This window comes from Molothrus ater, chromosome 20 (assembly GCF_012460135.2).
Source record: "Molothrus ater isolate BHLD 08-10-18 breed brown headed cowbird chromosome 20, BPBGC_Mater_1.1, whole genome shotgun sequence".
NCBI lineage: Eukaryota > Metazoa > Chordata > Aves > Passeriformes > Icteridae > Molothrus > Molothrus ater.
The window spans coordinates 5512633-5529109 of record NC_050497.2 but is presented as its reverse complement, the minus strand read 5'-3'; the positions used below and the strand labels follow the sequence as shown (position 1 = coordinate 5529109).

Genomic DNA, 16477 nt, shown 5'->3' with positions numbered 1-16477 from the left:
CAGCGCTGCTTTTTGGCAGAGCCAGAGCCCTTTTCCAAGCTCGGTGGGAAGCTCCAGGCTGATTCTCCCAACCCCTGGCTGGATGACTCACACAAAGTGAATCGGGTGCTCGTTCTCTTTTTGCAAACCCCACTTCTCAACTCTTCAGAACCTTCTGCCCTCAAACAACTGGCACCGAATTGTATCTAATTTGAAGGAAACGTTTATTGCCCTGGGTGGGGTCAGTTCCCTGCACTCCCAGGCCGGGGGGTGCCTGGGGCAGGGGATGCTGTGGCTGCAGCCACGGGCTCTGGGTGGGGGCTGCTGCTGCCTTCCGCTGCTTTCGCTTGACACACCTCCTGTCAAAACAACAAAAACAGAGTCAGTGAATCTGCCAAGGTGCCGGCAACAGAGAATTTACTCAAGAAAGATTGAATTTACTCAAGAAAGAAGGAATTTTCCTCTCCCCTTTTAGCTGATTATGCCTAAGAGGGCTTCCCTGTCCTGTCCAAGGCTCAGACAATGCTTGCCCAGGTGCTCAGCTCCTGCTGGTGCCATTTTCCATGCCTGTGCTGGAAAGAGGAAAAAGTTTCTGGGGCAAAGTTAGGGTACGTGTGCTCTGAAGGAAAGGGGGAACTCAGACTTTGGGGGAAATAAGTAAAAAGCTTGTGCTGCTCAGGCACTCAGCATAGGTTAAGTTCTGTTAATGCCTGCAGATGACACAGGGCTTTGTGAGTTTGCTCCTGTGCTCTGTTCACATCCACCTCCTTCAGCCTGATCACAAAGGGCCCCAAAATGTTTTCTGTGTCTGTTTAGTTGTTTTTTTTTTACTCCTCAGGTGCAGTTGCTTACTTTGGCCAGTAACTGCCAACCCAAATTGCACCAGAACTTGTAAGCACAGACACTCCTGACCAATTCCCCTCATTTTGCCCAAATTTAAATGTGATCCAGAGACTGCAATCCCCCAGTTCACAGCGGCATGCAGTTAATGTAGAGGAGCTGGGCTCTGCCTCCCAGGTGCTGCTTGTTTGCTAAATTGGAGGAGACCTGCCCCAGGTGCAGCCCCATTCCCAGGGTTCTACCCTCTGTCTCTGTCCTCTGTTCCCCTCAACCTGTGGGGCAGTTTGAAAAGCAGCTCTTGAGGCTGGAGAAGTGTTGGGGATAATGTTGGATCCAGCCTGGTGGCTTGGCCTGGGGTTTTGGGCACCTCTGAAAACTCAGAGCCTGCTGATGTGGGTGAGCAGGTGACCAGGACAGAGCAGCAAAGGTAAGATGTTCTTCACCTTCACTTTGCAAACAGGAGTCCCTGTCAAGCTGACTTAAAGTCTGGGTTATTTGCAGGATAAAATGTCTTAAATCAGGTGGCAGAGGTGAGAACTGGACCTGGTTAATGCTTTGGTGGAAAAAATCCCTGGGGGTTCCTGCTCTTTCTGCAGCTTCTGGGGACAGCTGGTCCTTGCTAGGGAGCAAACCCAGGGGTTTCAAGGCAAAATCAGTAACTTCAGGGCAAAAATCCCTCGCCTATTTCCCCCTGGCAGGGGTAGGCAGGCTGTTACCAGGGCTGCCAGAGGAGATGCTCAGTGCAGGCATTTGCTCCAGGGCTGCTATTTCAAACCTCAGCTGAAGCAAGCCTGTGATGATTTAATCCTCTAAATAACTTCCAACACCTTGAAAACGTGTCTGAGAGCCCAGTTTGGCAGCTGGGGGTGCAGCTGGGCTCTCGCAGCCCTGCCTGGAGCTGGTTTTGGTGGCCCAGGGTGCTTGGTACCGTTTTCCAGGGCGCGTACACGATCTGCTCCGCCCTCAGCCCCAGGCACCCGGCGTGCTGCTCAAATTCCTCCCGGTCTGCTGTGCTTATGCTCAGGTTCCTGGCTGGAGAAGGATTTGTCAGGGGTTAGACATGGACTGGTGGCCTCGGCACAGCCCTTTGTGTCCCTGTCCCTGCTGCTCCCCTTCCCCACCAGTGCTTGCAGTGGATGTGCTCTGTGTGGGGGTCTCTCACTCCCATGGTGAACACACCTGAACAAAACCAACCCTGAGCATCCCTTGTTTAACCCTCTCCCAAAAAGCTCTGGTCCTGCATGCTTAAAGGGGTTGCAGGATGGTTTGATACTCCTGGGGTGTCAGGAGAGACCAAGGTGGAATATGGAGGCAGTTTTCTATATGTGTCTTCAAAATCTCTTAAGCAACTGCAAGGTGATGGGGAGCCTTATCAGGATCAAAACTGCTGCTTTATGGGTTTGTGGTTAAATCTGATCAGCCTTAGCACCTGCAAAGCCACGTGCTCTGCCTGGGAGGTAAATACTGAAACATCATGGTTGGCTTGAAAATGTTGAGATTTTACAATTATATCAATGCTGAATTGTATTTGCTTCCTGTTCTTTAAATATTTATGCTGTAAGTGGGTTTGGTCTTTAACTTGCTTTTCCTGTTCTGCCAAGAGATGTGGGGTTTAATGGGGTTTGCAAATCCCATGACCCCTGGAGCGTTGGTCACTGACTCTTGGTGAGACCAAGCTGCTGTATGGTTTTAGTTGATAACTTTGTGTGGGTGTGCCATGATAGCTTTAAATGACTTTAGGATGGAGTTTCATACCATAGAGATACTGCCCCAAGTATGTCCTTTCCCTCTGCATTTGGTACTGGATGAGTAAAAGGTTTTCAGAGCTCATGTTCATCAGCATCCCCTCAGTTTGCTGGGTCATGGCTTGGAGAGAACAGACACAGAGAGAACACAAGAACTCAGATTTGCAGTGCTGCAGCAGCAATAAACTCCAGCCCAGCTGTGGCAGTATCAGTGGTCCCTGGGATTCAACCTTCAGTAGCAGGTGAGGAAAAATGTCCTGAAATAGGGTGATTTTTTTGGCTCTTGGCTTGTATAAATTGCATTTCTTAAAAATGGGGCTGGGGTGTGAAAGAGCCAAAGTCCCCCAGCTCCTGTCCTGCTGTTGGAATGTCTCAGTGATGGGGGGTGTTGGGACTCAGGGTGTGAGTGTGTCCCAGGGGGCTGCAATTCCCACCCCAGACTGGCTCACCCCACTTCCTCAGCAAGGAGGAAGAGCTCAGAACAAGAGGCTTCCTTAATTCCTGAAACCTGCCCTGGGTGTTCCCTCCTGCCCGCAGGGGATTGTGCAATACTTCACAAACAGGATGGTGCTCTCCGGCAGGGACGGGAGCAGGCTGGCTCCTGGCACAGCATTGCTCTGGGGTTTATTGTGCCTGCACAGCAGGGCTGGGACCCCTGGGCTGCCCCAGGAGCAGAGTTTCTGAGTTTCTGAGCAGGAGCAGAGTTTCTTCAGCTGTTCATTTCTAAAATAGTAATGTTCTGGATGCTGTTATACAGGAACCATAATATTAGTATTTTTTTCTTATTTTTGTGACCAATCTGTTTTGTTTTGCTTAAAGCTAACAAAGTTATTAATTTCTTTAAAGCACTCATCAAAACCTTTATCAAATTACCTTCATTTCTGTGGTTTCTGACACAAAGTGCTTACCTGAAAGCATAAAGCAGCTGTGCCTACATTTATGGATATTAGAAAGGCTAGTAAGACATAAAAGCTAAGTTACAGCACCAATACTAGTAAGGCTAATATCTAAAATTACTACAATAGCAAATAAACGAGCAGTATAACCAACTGATCCCTGTGTTGCTATTGCAGTAATCTAAAATTACTACAATAGCAAATAAATGAGCAGTATAACCAACTGATCCCTGTGTTAGCCTCACAATATGCTTAACAGGATTTCCCCCTTGCAGTCCCATCAGGTACACAGCTCTGGGGTATCACACTCTGGGCTGAGTCCCCCTATCCCCTTTATTCCTGGTGCCCCAGGGGCAGGAATAACCTGGGTGCCCCCTGCTTTGGAGCCCACCGAGGCTTCAGACAGGCAGAGACTCTGGAATAAAATACATCAGATAATGTAAAACAGGGAAATGGGCCCTTTGTGTGTCTCAATCCGTGTGAAACCATGGGCTGGGTGTTAACCCCTTCCGTGCTGCTCACCGTTCTTCACCAGCGTGGCGTTACCAGCAGTGACTTCCAGGTAGGTGAGGTTGTTGGTAAAACATTGGTCCCCCCTGGAGAGAGAGGGGAAGGGGGTGATGCCGTTGTGTGGAGCGAGCAGCAAAGCCCCAGCCCTGCCCCGGGCACCTGCCACCTCCTCCTCAGGGGTTAATTTCTCTCACTGTTAAAATCAAGGCGTTTCTCTCCCTCCAGTGGCAGCTCATGGTCCCAGCCTTGCCATTGTTCCCCCGCCCCTTGGTGGTCAAACGTTTTCCACCCTGAAATAACCGAAACCTCAAAGCGCTGCCTGTGTTGGCACAGAAAAATTCATCCCCTGAAATTCTGACCCTGTGGGGGAGCAGCTTTTGGTGCCTGGCAGGGTCAGCAGCCACGGCACAGGGGCTTCTGCAAAGTTCTCCTCCCCTGGAAAGGTCTTCTCTTGCCTGCAGGGCTTGGTGCCTGTGAGACCTCTGTGCCCTGCAAAACTTGTCTGAACCTGCGGCCTGCTGAAATAAATGAGGAAATAAAGGGGATGAGGGCGAGGGTGCACAGAGCAGGCAGGAGCGACTCCTTTTGGAGAAACCAATCTGGAACCGTGCTCGCACCTTGCGCAGGAAGATTTTAGGGCTGTAGCAGAGAGGGGCTGGGTTGAGGGCACGGGGACCGCATCTTACACGGCCACGAAGTGGCTGATGAGCAGCTCCTGCCCGCCGGGCCCGGGCTCCAGGCGCAGCAAGGCGTGGTCGATGAGCAGCATCTCCACCTGGTGCTGGGGGAACTGGGCAGCCCCTGCCACGTACAGCCAGGTCCCCGGCAGCTGTGGGGAGGGAGGGGACAGGTGGGTTTGCAGGAGGAACCCTGAGATTTCCACCCTCCGCGTGGCAAAATTGATAGCGCTGCTAGCTCTCGGATATCCTGCCAGGGCTCTTGCGTTGGCAGCGATAAGGTGAAATATTTGCGAATGAACTGGGGAAAGAAAAAAATAGCTGGGTGTGGGGGTTGGGAGGGGTGCTGGCACCGGCTGCGGTGCGGCAGGGACAGGACAGCCCGGCTTTGTCGCGGGGGATTTGCACCCAGAAATGCCCAGCCCACCCGCCTTCTTTCGAGGTCACTGCTGAGAACCTGAGAAAATTGGGTCATTCCGGGTGTTTTGGACATTAAGCATTTCCCGTTTGCTGCAGGTGTTTCACCGACAGCGCCTCGGCAGATGCGCTGGGGGAGCAGAGGGGCGCCCGGTGGGGCCGTGTCCCGTCCCGGGGGGCGCACGGTGGGGTTGTTCCCTTTCCCGGGGCACACGGTGGGGTTGTGCCCTTTCCCAGGGGCCAGCGAGGCTGAGCAGAGCCCCGGGGCCGGCAGCAGCGGGGGCAGCCCCAGCCCCGTGTTTCTCCCCTACCTTGGAGGCCGTGGCGCTGTCCGGGCGCTGCGCTCCGCAGGGCAGCGCGGCCGCGGGCAGCAGCGCTGCCAGCCCCAGGATGGCCACGAGTGCCGGGCCCATGGCTGTGCGAGCCCTGCACGGACAGACAGACGGACACACAGGCGCTGCTGGCTCCGCTGGGAGGGGACAGGATGTGCCCGGCCGGATCTGCCCCTGTGTCGCAAGCGGTGCCCGGGATGAGCCTCGGGCTTGGCGCTCGCCCCGGCCGGGATGCGGCTGCGGTAGGAGCGGGCGGCTGGGCATTGTAAATCAAAGGGGAGAGAGAATGATGCATCTGACTCCATCATCAGAAGGCTAATTAATTACTTTATTGTGCTATACTGTGTACCTTGTACCTGAACTGAATCTGCCCTGCACTCGCTCTTGCTCACACTGCTCAGAACTGCACTCATCATCTCCGATTCTCTCCTCACTCTCCCGTGGCAGTCCCACACACAGACACTTCTTGGCCCTGACAGGCCGAGAGGACAAAACATCCTCACTTTGGGTAAACTATCTCCATATTGCATTCTACTTTGTCACAACACAGGCACAGCAAGCGAGATAAGCATCGTGTTTTCCTCCTTCTCTGCTCGTCTCACAGCTTCTCTCTGCTCAGAGGGCATGTGAATGCCACAGCTGGTGATGCAGTTACTGCATTTAAAACTCCAGCCTGCCCTAAATCTGCCCATTTTCCCCCGTGAGCAGCTGCTGTAGTCACCTCTTGCTCTGCTGTTGAGATGTGCAGTCCCTCCCAGTGCTGGTTTGGCTGCAGACCCCCCCCATCCCAATCTCAGCCAAAGCCCAAGGGTGTCACAGACATATTTTATGAAAAATCCTTTTGCCAGGATCTTTTCTCCTGAGAAGCTTCAGCTTCTCCATGTTTTGCTGCTTTGGAATATGATTTGGAGAATTGTTTACCCAGCATGTGAAATTGTTTTTACTTGATGACCAATGACAGCCACCTGTGTCGAGGCTGGGAGCAGTCACAAGATTTTATTATCATTCCATTCTTTCTATTCCTTGCTAGCCTTCTGATGAAATCCTTTCTCCTGTTCTTTTAGTGTAGCTTTAATATATCATTTTCTTTTAATATAATATATATAATAAAATAATTAATCAGCCTTCTGAAACATGGAGTCAAGATTCTCATCTCTCCCCTTGTTGGGGTTGCCTGCAATTCCACACAAGGGGGCTTTGAAGAGAAGGTGCTTTTGCTCTCCTTGGCATTAAAAGTGGTGTTTAGGGGCTTCAGGGGTCACTCCTGTGCTGTTGGACACATCCCCAGTGCAGCTCCTGCCCCTCCCTGTCCTGCTGCTGTCCCTGTGTGTCAGACAGGCAGGTCCTGTTTCTCTGGCATTTGGGGTGCCTTTTCCTCTCTGAGCCTCCCTGAACGCTTTGGTCTGGCTCTGGGGGATGGTTTTTCCCATCCTCTCCCCTTTCCCCTCCTCAGGGACACCTGGGGAAGGTGCAGTGTCACCTTTTGTCACTGCAGCTGTACTGGGAAAGATGTGAACAAGAAATTGTTATCCTCTTGATTTCTCAGCCAAGCCAATTTACTTAAAGAAGAGATGGGTTTGGAAAAGTAGAAACGAATTCTGTGCTGGCAGGTAATTGCTCTTCCCTGCTAAAACATCTATGCCTGGATGATTTTATCTGAGAGTAAAGTTAGCTTTCCTTATGCTAAAATAAGAGTCCTTGTCACTGATTTCCTATTCACTGGGCTGTTACTCTCAAAGGGTCAGTATTTGCAATGATTTAGTACGAGACAAAAAAAAAAAAAAAAGAAGACACAGTTTGTGTCCACTGCATGAATTTTACTTTTTTAACTTTATGGGGATTTCTTCTGGAAATTACCCTTGATAGGATAACTTGATGGTGTGTTAGCCCCAGCCAAATGCTGTATGATGCAGCTGCTTGTTCAGTTGCCCCACACTCCTCTGCAGTGGGATAAGGAGAATCAGAAAAAGGTAAAAAATTGTAGTTTGAGGTGAGATTGGTGTAGATGGAGCCTGGTGGGGTTTGGCTCGAAAATGGAGGGTGGGGATGCTCAGGTGCTGGGAGTGCTGTGGTGGGGGAGGCTCGGGGGGCTTGGCAGGTTTGTGTGTCACCCTGAGGGCTGGGGGCTCGTGTCCCAATGTCCTGAGGCTGGGAGGGTCCCCTGCCACCCCAGAGCTGGCATGAGGGCTGTGCCTCTGTGCCCACTGCCACGCTTGGCCCTGGCTGGGTTTTGTCTGGAGCATTTCACAGCCCTGGGTGGGTTTGGAGATGCAGCACCATGGGCAGGGCAGGCAGGAGGGTGTCCCAGAGGAGATGGAGCAGGAACAGCCAGTGGGTGAAACACAGGAGTTTATTTTGGGCTCAGCTGAGAACAGTGAAACTGGGTGAAAACCAAAACATGGACAGGAAAAATAGGATAAGAGGTTCTGAGGCTGTGCTGAGCCTGGAGGAGGATGAGGATGGAGCAGCTGACCCGGTCCATGGGGTTACCCCAGCTGAGGATCTGCATTGTCTTCATCCCCAGGCAGGGGACAGGCGTGCTGGGGGAGAGAGGAGAGATGAGCTGCTGGGACAGAGGAGAGATGAGCTCCTGGGGGAGAGGAGAGATGAGCTCCTGGGGGAGAGGAGAGATGAGCTCCTGGGACAGAGCAGAGATGAGCTCCTGGGGGAGAGCAGAGAGCAGCTCCTGGGACAGAGGAGAGAGCAGCTCCTGGGGGAGAGGAGAGATGAGCTCCTGGGGGAGAGCAGAGAGCAGCTCCTGGGAGAGAGGAGAGAGCAGCTCCTGGGGGAGAGCAGAGAGCAGCTCCTGGGAGAGAGGAGAGAGCAGCTCCTGGGGGAGAGCAGAGATGAGCTCCTGGGACAGAGCAGAGATGAGCTCTGGGACAGAGGAGAGAGCAGCTCCTGGGGGAGAGGAGAGATGAGCTCCTGGGGGAGAGGAGAGATGAGCTCCTGGGGGAGAGCAGAGATGAGCTCCTGGGACAGAGCAGAGATGAGCTCCTGGGGGAGAGCAGAGATGAGCTCCTGGGGGAGAGCAGAGATGAGCTCCTGGGACAGAGCAGAGATGAGCTCTGGGACAGAGGAGAGAGCAGCTCCTGGGGGAGAGGAGAGATGAGCTCCTGGGGGAGAGGAGAGATCAGCTCTGGGAGAGAGGAGAGATGAGCTCCTGGGGGAGAGCAGAGATGAGCTCCTGGGGGAGAGAAGAGAGCAGCTCCTGGGACAGAGGAGAGATCAGCTCCTGGGGCTCACCCCAAGCCCAGGAATGGCTGGGGCAGGGGCCTGAGGGGGAGTGGGGATGCACAGCAGGGGAAGCTGTGCTGGGGGGTCTAAACTCACATCCCCCCAGAGCCCCATCCCAGCTGGGAACAGAGCCTGGCCTGGGGCTCACCCGGCCCAGGAGGGGTTTGTACCTCTGTGGAAGCGTAGAACACCTCCTGCTCAGTGAAGCCCAGGCACTGCAGGTGGGCTTTGAACTCCTCCAAGTGCTCCTTGCTCACGTTGGGTGTCCTTGCTGTCAGAGAAATGGAAAGGGAGGGAAGGAAATGGAGTTTTAGTGTTGCTTTGCTCCTGGGTGATCCCTGCAGTGCAGATGGGGAGCTCACTGCCTGCCCTCATCTTTCCCCTCTCTGTACAAGAGGAAAAGGGGTTTATTGCCCTGCTTGTGAGCACTGGAGATGTCCATGCCCCTTGATCTGTCCCTGGGGAAGCATCTGCTCACCTGAGAGACTCAGATTTGGGGAGTCAATGTTGATGTGGTTCAGGATCAGCAGGTCTTTGTCACTTTGGATCAGTCTGGCCATGGAAGCCACCCCCGTTATCATCAACTGGGAGAGATGGAGACAGTCAGATTTCCCCACTGGTCAGGATCCACCCCATGCTGAGCCTCATCTGCTTCCATCCTTGCCACTCATCTCAGTGGGGGCCACTCTGGTCCCACAGTGCTGCCATAGATGTGCTGTGTGGTGGAAGAAATTTTTTTTCTCCACCTCCAGACACGATTTTAGGTGCAAAAGGCTCAGGGTGTCACATACTGGGGGGGGGGGGAGAAGCAGGAGGGTTCAAGGGCTGGCTGAGTCCCCCATTATCCCACCCCATTATCCCACCCCATTATCCATCCCCACCCCATTATCCCATCCCATCCCAGTGGAGCTTTACCATGCACCAGGGTGGAGTTCTCGTGGAAGACCTGGATCTTGCTGAAGTTCCTCACCACACAGGTCTCATTCCTGTGGGGCAGAGAGGTCAGAGGGAGCAAACACCCCCCAGCTTGCCCCAGCCAAACCTGAGGGACTTGGAACATGAGCAGGGCTGCAGAGCTTCCCTAAATGTGGCACAGCTGCTCTCCAGCCCTGAATTTGTGGGGTGTCTCAGCCCAGAGGTTGGAAATGCCCCTGGGGATGGGGGAGCCAGATCAGGGCATGGATCCCTGTCCTTACATCCTTATGATTTCAGTGATGTTGAGCTCGTCCTTGTGGCTGCCAGGAGAGAAGGAAAAAGCCTCAAATGTCACCGCTCTCAGCTCTGCCAGGTGAGGGGGGTACCTGGAGGCACCAGCGATGTAGAACCACTGTCCCAGGAGCTGCAGAGGGGAGCAGAGAGGGGGAGTTGGAGAGGCTGTGCCAGGCTCACCCCCAGGCACCCCGTGAGGGAGAGCAGAGGCTGTGTCTGATGTCCCAGGCCAGGAGCAGGTGTAGCCACTGCCCTGGGTAGGGGTCCCTGGGCTTTGTCCCCTTCCTGTTAAGGCACTGCTCCAGCTCTCAGCATGGCCAGTTCTTTCTGCAATGCTGTTTCTCCTGCTCCAGGCCAGGCTGTCATTGCTTTCCTCCCATTAAAAGCTCCCGAGGGATTAAATTCTGTTTATGCAGTGAAGGGTTTGCGGATGGAGACCCGTGACCTGAGCCACCACCACTTGAAGGACTTAAAATAGAGTGGTGAGGCATTGGGATGGTGCTGCCCAGCCTGGTTTGCTGGGAGATGGAAGCAGGAACCCCCCAGAAGTGCCTGGTCATGAGATGATGGGTGCAGAGCTCAAGGCTTCACCCCTTCTCTGTGCAGCAGCCGGGATCTTTTTTAGGAAAACAAGCATGGACAGGCAATGAGCTAAACACTGAGCTGCCAATGGTTCTCCCATGACCTCCTCCTGTGTCCATAAGGGCTGGGGGCTGACAGGAAAGGAGAGGATGGTGCCTTGGCTGAGGCAGGGCTTACCTGAGGGATGGTGGTGCTGTTGAAGGTGATGGGGACGAGCGAGGTGCAGCTCTGGGGCTCGCTGGCCAGGGCCAGGGGCAGCCCCAGGAGGAGGGCGAGGGTGGCCAACATCTCCTGGCTGTCCAGGAGGATGCTCCTGCTCTGCCAGCTCAGCTCTGTCCCTTATATAGGGCTGCAGCAAGGCCGGACATCCCCAGCACCGGCGTCCCTGTTCCGCTGCTGGGCTGTTTGCTCAGGCATGAAGCAACAGCAGGTGGAGGAAATCCAACTTGCAAAATCTTGGATTTCTCCAGCACAAAAGGAGGAAACACCCCCCTCTTGCTCCAACCTCATGCTTCCCCAGTGCAGGCTTTTGTTCTCAGAAACTGCAATTAATTTTGTGGGTGCCTGGCAAAGCGCTCAGCAGCCTCAGGTGTGTTTGGAGACCTCGGGGACACTGAGGGCAGCAGGACATGGCATTCCCCCCCAGGGCAAAGAAACCCTGATGGAGATGGCTGGCAGCTCTGGGAGCTTTGTTCCACACTCACCTGGTGGCACATGGGGCTTGCACAAGGGCTCAGGTGTGCCCGTGTAGGGCAGGGGCCATGGGGGGTTCCTTGGGGGAGTCCATGGGGTGGGGGCCGTGGCCAAGAGGCAGGGAACCCATCAGTGCAGTGGGCTCTGACCTTTTAAAACCATAAATTGGGCTCAGACCTTTTAAAAACCATAAATTACAACTTCTTTAAATGCAGCATCTCCCTGTCTAACAGCGCCGTGCAGCTCCTCTAATGTTGGCATCATAATCGAGCGTGGTGATTAATTAATTAATTAATTAATTAAACAGATTTGCCTTCACCCTTCTGCCCTCATCAGCCGCTCGGTGCTCGGGGAGGGGACAATCGCCAATCACCAGCCGGGCTCTGGCGGTGCCGGGAAGGGCCGAGCGGGGCCGGGCAGACGCGGCTCTGCCCCTTCCCGCTGTCGCAATCTGCCCCGGCCAAGGCAGCTCTGCTGCTTTTTGACCCCCAAAAACCAGTTTTGTTTTCCTTTTGCTTCCTTCTTTCCATTTGCTGCTCGCTTTTTTTTGCCCCCTCCCCCTGCTGTTGCCCTCGTCTTTCCCCTTTTCTCTCCCTTAGTTTTCCCCCTCGTCCTTTCCCCCACCCCAACTTTTTTCTTTTTTCTTTCTTTTTTCTTTTTTCTTTTTTCTTTTTTCTTTTTTCTTTTTTCTTTTTTCTTCTTTTTCCTTTTTCCTTTTTCCTTTTTCCTTTCCTTTCCTTTCCTTTCCTTTCCTTTCCCCTTTCCTTTCCCCTTTCCTTTCCCCTTTCCTTTCCCCTTTCCTTTCCCCTTTCCTTTCCCCTTTCCTTTCCCCTTTCCTTTCCCCTTTCCTTTCCCCTTTCCTTTCCCCTTTCCTTTCCCCTTTCCTTTCCCCTTTCCTTTCCCCTTTCCTTTCCCCTTTCCTTTCCCCTTTCCTTTCCCCTTTCCTTTCCCCTTTCCTTTCCCCTTTCCTTTCCCCTTTCCTTTCCCCTTTCCTTTCCCCTTTCCTTTCCCCTTTCCTTTCCCCTTTCCTTTCCCCTTTCCTTTCCCCTTTCCTTTCCCCTTTCCTTTCCCCTTTCCTTTCCCCTTTCCTTTCCCCTTTCCTTTCCCCTTTCCTTTCCCCTTTCCTTTCCCCTTTCCTTTCCCCTTTCCTTTCCCCTTTCCTTTCCCCTTTCCTTTCCCCTTTCCTTTCCCCTTTCCTTTCCCTTTCCTTTCCCCCCTTTATTCCCCCCCCCTTTCCTCCCTTTTTCCTTCCCTTTTCTTCTTTCCCCCCTACTCTTGCTCCCCAGCACGGTGGCAGGATGGGTACATAGGGACAGGGATGTGTCACAGCAGTTGGGAGCCAAGGGGATCCCAATTTTGTGCATTTGGCATCACAGGAAGGTTTGGGGTGTGGGTTTGGCTCCTCAGATCATTTAGGGAAACCCCTGGGAAATGGGGTGTTTCTGCACCTCTTGCCCACCTAGTTTCTTATGAAGAAAACAAAAAAAACCAAACAATTGCAGTCCTGTTCCATTGCCTCAGTTTTAAATATTTATTTAAAGTTAAAAAAAAAAGGAAAAAGAAAAGGAGAAAAAAAAAAAAGCTTTAAGGAGAACAAATGGTAACTGCAGCCTTGAGAAAACACAAAACCAATGGCATGGGATGAGAAATGGAGGGATCTGGAGTATGGGGGGTTGCAGGGGGGCAGTGAGTGATGGGTGGTGGTGATTCTGGCCTGGGGATGAGGTATTTCTGGCAGGGGCTGCATGGAGGGCGAGGTATTAGGGACAGATCCTGTTAACCTTTTCTGATGGTGATTGGGAACCAACCAGCAGGCAGTAGTGACAAAAAACAACAGCAACAAAAAAAAAAATACACAAAGAGAGACTCACAGATAATTTTTTTCCCCTCAAAAAAATAAAATCCATAGTCCGTATGAGACATGAAAACTCCAAACAGGCACTGAAGAGTTTCTGATACAGTACAGCTCTGATTACATCAATATTATTCCTTATATAGAATTAAAGATTACCATAATTATCCTCTTTAAAAAAAATTCCTCCAAATTTACATATAGAGACTAAATTTCTACAAAACTTAACAGAACAAAACCCTTGCAAGCTTGGCTGGGTTCTGAAACAAGGTACCATCATGTCAGTCTTGACAGAGGGGCCGAGGGAAGAGTTCAGAGCTGGGTTTGAACGTGAGCTTAGTCCAGGGAGTCCTGTGGGCAACTCAGTACAGCCCAACCCAACCAACTCCAAAGGAGCTCTCTGAGGCTCAACACTTCCAGATGAGCTGTGTCCCTCACTCCCCTCCCAAAGCAGTGAAGTGCTGATGAACAAAAAAACCAAATTTGCTTGTAAATTATCCCGTAAGTGATGTTGGCTGTGGTGTGAGTTGTGTTATTGACACCCATGGCCACTGAAGGATCCCTTTTAAGGTGGCTGTTTCTCTGATTTAACTGTAGAACATAATCTGCTCTCTTCCCAGAGAGATGATTCTATGGGGCTTTTATTTTTGGGTCTGTGGCAAGACATTGTAGCACCTTCACAACCTTAAATAAAGTCATATATATAAAATAACACACTTTTTTAAGAGCACCAGAGATTTCACAGTGAGAGGTAGAAACAAATCAGATGAGCCCATTCCCTCTCTCTATTTTAGCACCAGTCTCTTCCCCTCTCCTCTTTCCATTCCCCCTTCTTTGCTTCCTGACTCTCCCCTATTCCAACACCACACCTTGAGAGGGAGTCTTGATTAAACTCATGGAAGGAGGAACTTGGCTTTTTTTTTTTTTCCTTTTTTTTTTTTTTCCTTTTTCTTTTTGCTTTAAATAATATAATATATATATTTTGTTTCTTCTAATATTGCACATCAAAATGCTTCCTGTACACAGAGCAGCCAGATTCAACTTGCAGCTCCGCCTGGGAGACCTGATGCAGCTCGTGGCTGTCCAGAAGGCAACAAGCTCTGAGAGGGAAGCTCTATTTTTTTTTTTTTAATAATTTTTTTTTTTCCAATGGAAAGAACATTTGGTAACTCAGGAACCAGACAAAAATGGGTGGGTGGGTGGATAGGGGGGGAAAAGAACAAAAAAACCCCATGCGCTGCAAGGCGCTTGAGGTTTGTCTCAATGTTTTCTTTGGTCATGGAAAAAGCTTTGTGTGTGTGGAACCACAACACCCAGCCCCCTGATCCCTTTGCACTGCTCACTCCTGACTGATGCCTGCTTCCCCCACGTCCTTGTTCCTCCTCCTTTTTCAACAACTGGCTGAGTTCAGTAGATCATGGGCTCTTGGAGACCTCGAGCCAAGGCTGGAGCAGGAGTTGGCCCAAAAGGCACAGCCCAGCTGTCCCTGCTGCAGAGAGGGGCAGAGAGAGCCCCTGTGAGGACAGGCCAGGGTGGGGTTGGAGCTCAGAGCCTGGTCCCACAGCTTGGTTCAGAGGAAGCAGACGGGGCCAACCTCGAGGTGATACTGCTGTCCTGGCTGGGAGGGGGGCAGGTTCTGGATGCTGACAATTGGCAGCTGCTGAGGGTCCTGGGTCCGGAAGGAAAAGAGGGTCCTGTGCCAGCGTCCATCCTTGATCTGCACGGGGAGGGGCGAGACATTAACTGAAATCTCAGCTCCTCTCAAGTCTCTAAATTCCTTAAGGTTTGAGATAAGCTTTATTGGAGTTGATTAAAATAAATGGGTAGGCCTTGTAGAGTTAGTATGAGTAAGAGTTAGTAGTTAACTAATAATTGATTGCTTGTCAACACAATGTTTGGTTAGCTGGGTTTATAATGAAGAATATAGAAACTTTATAAATAGCTTTTAGGAACATAAGACAATTGTAGGCCTCCTCTGTTCTGAAACAAATTGAAGATGGGGAATGGGAGTTCTACCAAGGGTTCATTTGTCAGATTTGCATTGAAAAGGTAGAAAGGTAAAACTGAGCTTGGGTGGTACCACCAAGACAAACTCCTAATGCTGTGAGCCTGAATGCAGCCCTGCATCTCCTGACTCTGTGTGGCACCAGACCAGAGCCAGGGTCACCATCCACGGGGAGCCATTCCCCCTTCTGCCATTTAACTGCTGCTATCCATGACAAGTAACTTCAAAAATTCATCTTTTGCTTTCTATTTGAAGGCTATCTGCTTCAGAGGAGCGGCATAGCTTCCTGAACTGGAAAATTAACAGTAAACCTGACCCTTCTCCCTTGTAGGATAAACAGCACAGGTGTTACTGGAGCCCCAGAGTGGGCTCTTGTGGTACTTGCAGGGGTCCCCAGGCCGAGGTGAGAGATGAGTGAATCTGACTCCATGTTCTTAGAAGGCTAATTTATTGTTCTATTCTATTCTATTCTGAAAGGATACAGACAGAAGGCTTAACAAGAATGATCATGAAAAACTCGTCACTGACTCCTCAGAGTCCAACACAGCTGATGGCGATTGGTCATTAAGTAAAAACAATTCACATGAAACCAATCAAACATGCACCTGCTGGTAAACAATCTCCAGCCACATTCCAAAGCAGCAAAACAGGAGAAGCAAATGAAATAATGTTTTTTTTTTTTTCTCTGAGGCTTCTCATCCTCCCAGGAGAAGAAACCATGGCAAAGGGATTTTTCAGAAAATGTGACAGTGACAGGCTCTGGCATTTCTCTCCGCTCATTTTTTCCCTCTCTCACAGCAACATACCTTGCAATCATCAGCTGCCACTTCTGGCCTGAGCTGCCCGGTGGCCTGGAACACCTGCCCGTTCCAGGCCCTGAAGCGCAGGGCGCGCTCCGAGGGGCTGTCGGAGGAGCCCTCCCTCCACACTGAGGTGTTCAGGCAGTGGATGGTGATGTGCTGCACCACCTCCGAGCTCAGCAGCCTCAGGAAGTTCATCTGGACCCTCCCGATGTCGAAATCCAGCTGGAAGGTGACAGAGAGGTCATGGGGACACCCTGCAGAGGGGCTGAGGGGAGCAGGGTTAGCAAAGGTGGGGAGCAAAGGGGGTCCCTGTCCTCTGCTTCATTCTGCAGAGCTGGATCTGATGTCAGTATGGACATGAGGACCAGATGCCCATACTGTTTTTATGACACAAAACTTTCTAGTTTGTTCTGCAAAGCAGGTCCTTTGCTTTGCAGAACAAACTGGAAGGTTCCTTAAGCAGGAGGAAAAGAATGTAAACTTCAAACTCAATACACTTGCAAATCAGGTTCCAGTTCATCTGCAAACGAGCCCAGATATTGCTATTTGTATTTTTAGTACAGGTACTTCCTCAACAAAAATCCCATAGCAATAACTTCACTGGCAACTTGTGTATTTAGGCTGACCTCACTTCTCCAGGTGGCAGAAAACAAAATGCAAGAGTGACCCAAACATAAGTCAGGTCAATAAAGGATTTGGG

The 16477-nt window shown here is 51.4% G+C and overlaps 4 protein-coding genes across 6 annotated transcripts in view; all 4 read right to left on the bottom strand.

Annotated features, from left to right (window-relative positions):
* Positions 1-2562, bottom strand: part of EEIG1 (estrogen-induced osteoclastogenesis regulator 1) — a 79980-nt gene extending 77418 nt beyond the window's left edge. Inside the window, exon 1 of the mRNA XM_054516924.1 lies at positions 2556-2562. The gene's annotated coding sequence lies outside the window, so the exon portion shown is untranslated. The remainder of the gene's footprint in view (positions 1-2555) is intronic.
* LOC118693522 (alpha-1-acid glycoprotein-like) lies at positions 202-5482 on the bottom strand. The gene is made up of 6 exons (XM_036394177.2): positions 5376-5482; positions 4657-4799; positions 3983-4056; positions 2575-2685; positions 1748-1851; positions 202-338 (listed from the first exon to the last, which is right to left on the bottom strand). The coding sequence occupies exons 1-6, from the start codon at positions 5475-5477 to the stop codon at positions 222-224; spliced, it is 651 nt and encodes a 216-aa protein (XP_036250070.1). The 5' UTR covers positions 5478-5482; the 3' UTR covers positions 202-221.
* Positions 5483-7732: 2250 nt separating this feature from the next.
* On the bottom strand, positions 7733-10712 carry LOC118693526 (alpha-1-acid glycoprotein 1-like). Its single transcript, XM_036394180.1, has 6 exons — positions 10602-10712; positions 9830-9972; positions 9549-9619; positions 9112-9249; positions 8804-8904; positions 7733-7936 (listed from the first exon to the last, which is right to left on the bottom strand). The coding sequence occupies exons 1-6, from the start codon at positions 10710-10712 to the stop codon at positions 7883-7885; spliced, it is 618 nt and encodes a 205-aa protein (XP_036250073.1). The 3' UTR covers positions 7733-7882.
* Positions 10713-14250: 3538 nt separating this feature from the next.
* COL27A1 (collagen type XXVII alpha 1 chain) overlaps positions 14251-16477 on the bottom strand; it is a 143236-nt gene continuing 141009 nt past the window's right edge. For all 3 annotated transcript variants that reach the window (XM_036393982.1, XM_036393983.1, XM_036393984.1), the window contains 2 exons: positions 15781-15999; positions 14251-14686 (listed from right to left, as the gene is read on the bottom strand). In XM_036393982.1, coding sequence (XP_036249875.1) covers positions 14540-14686; positions 15781-15999 — 366 coding nt within the window. In that variant the 3' untranslated portion in view covers positions 14251-14539. The remainder of the gene's footprint in view (positions 14687-15780; positions 16000-16477) is intronic.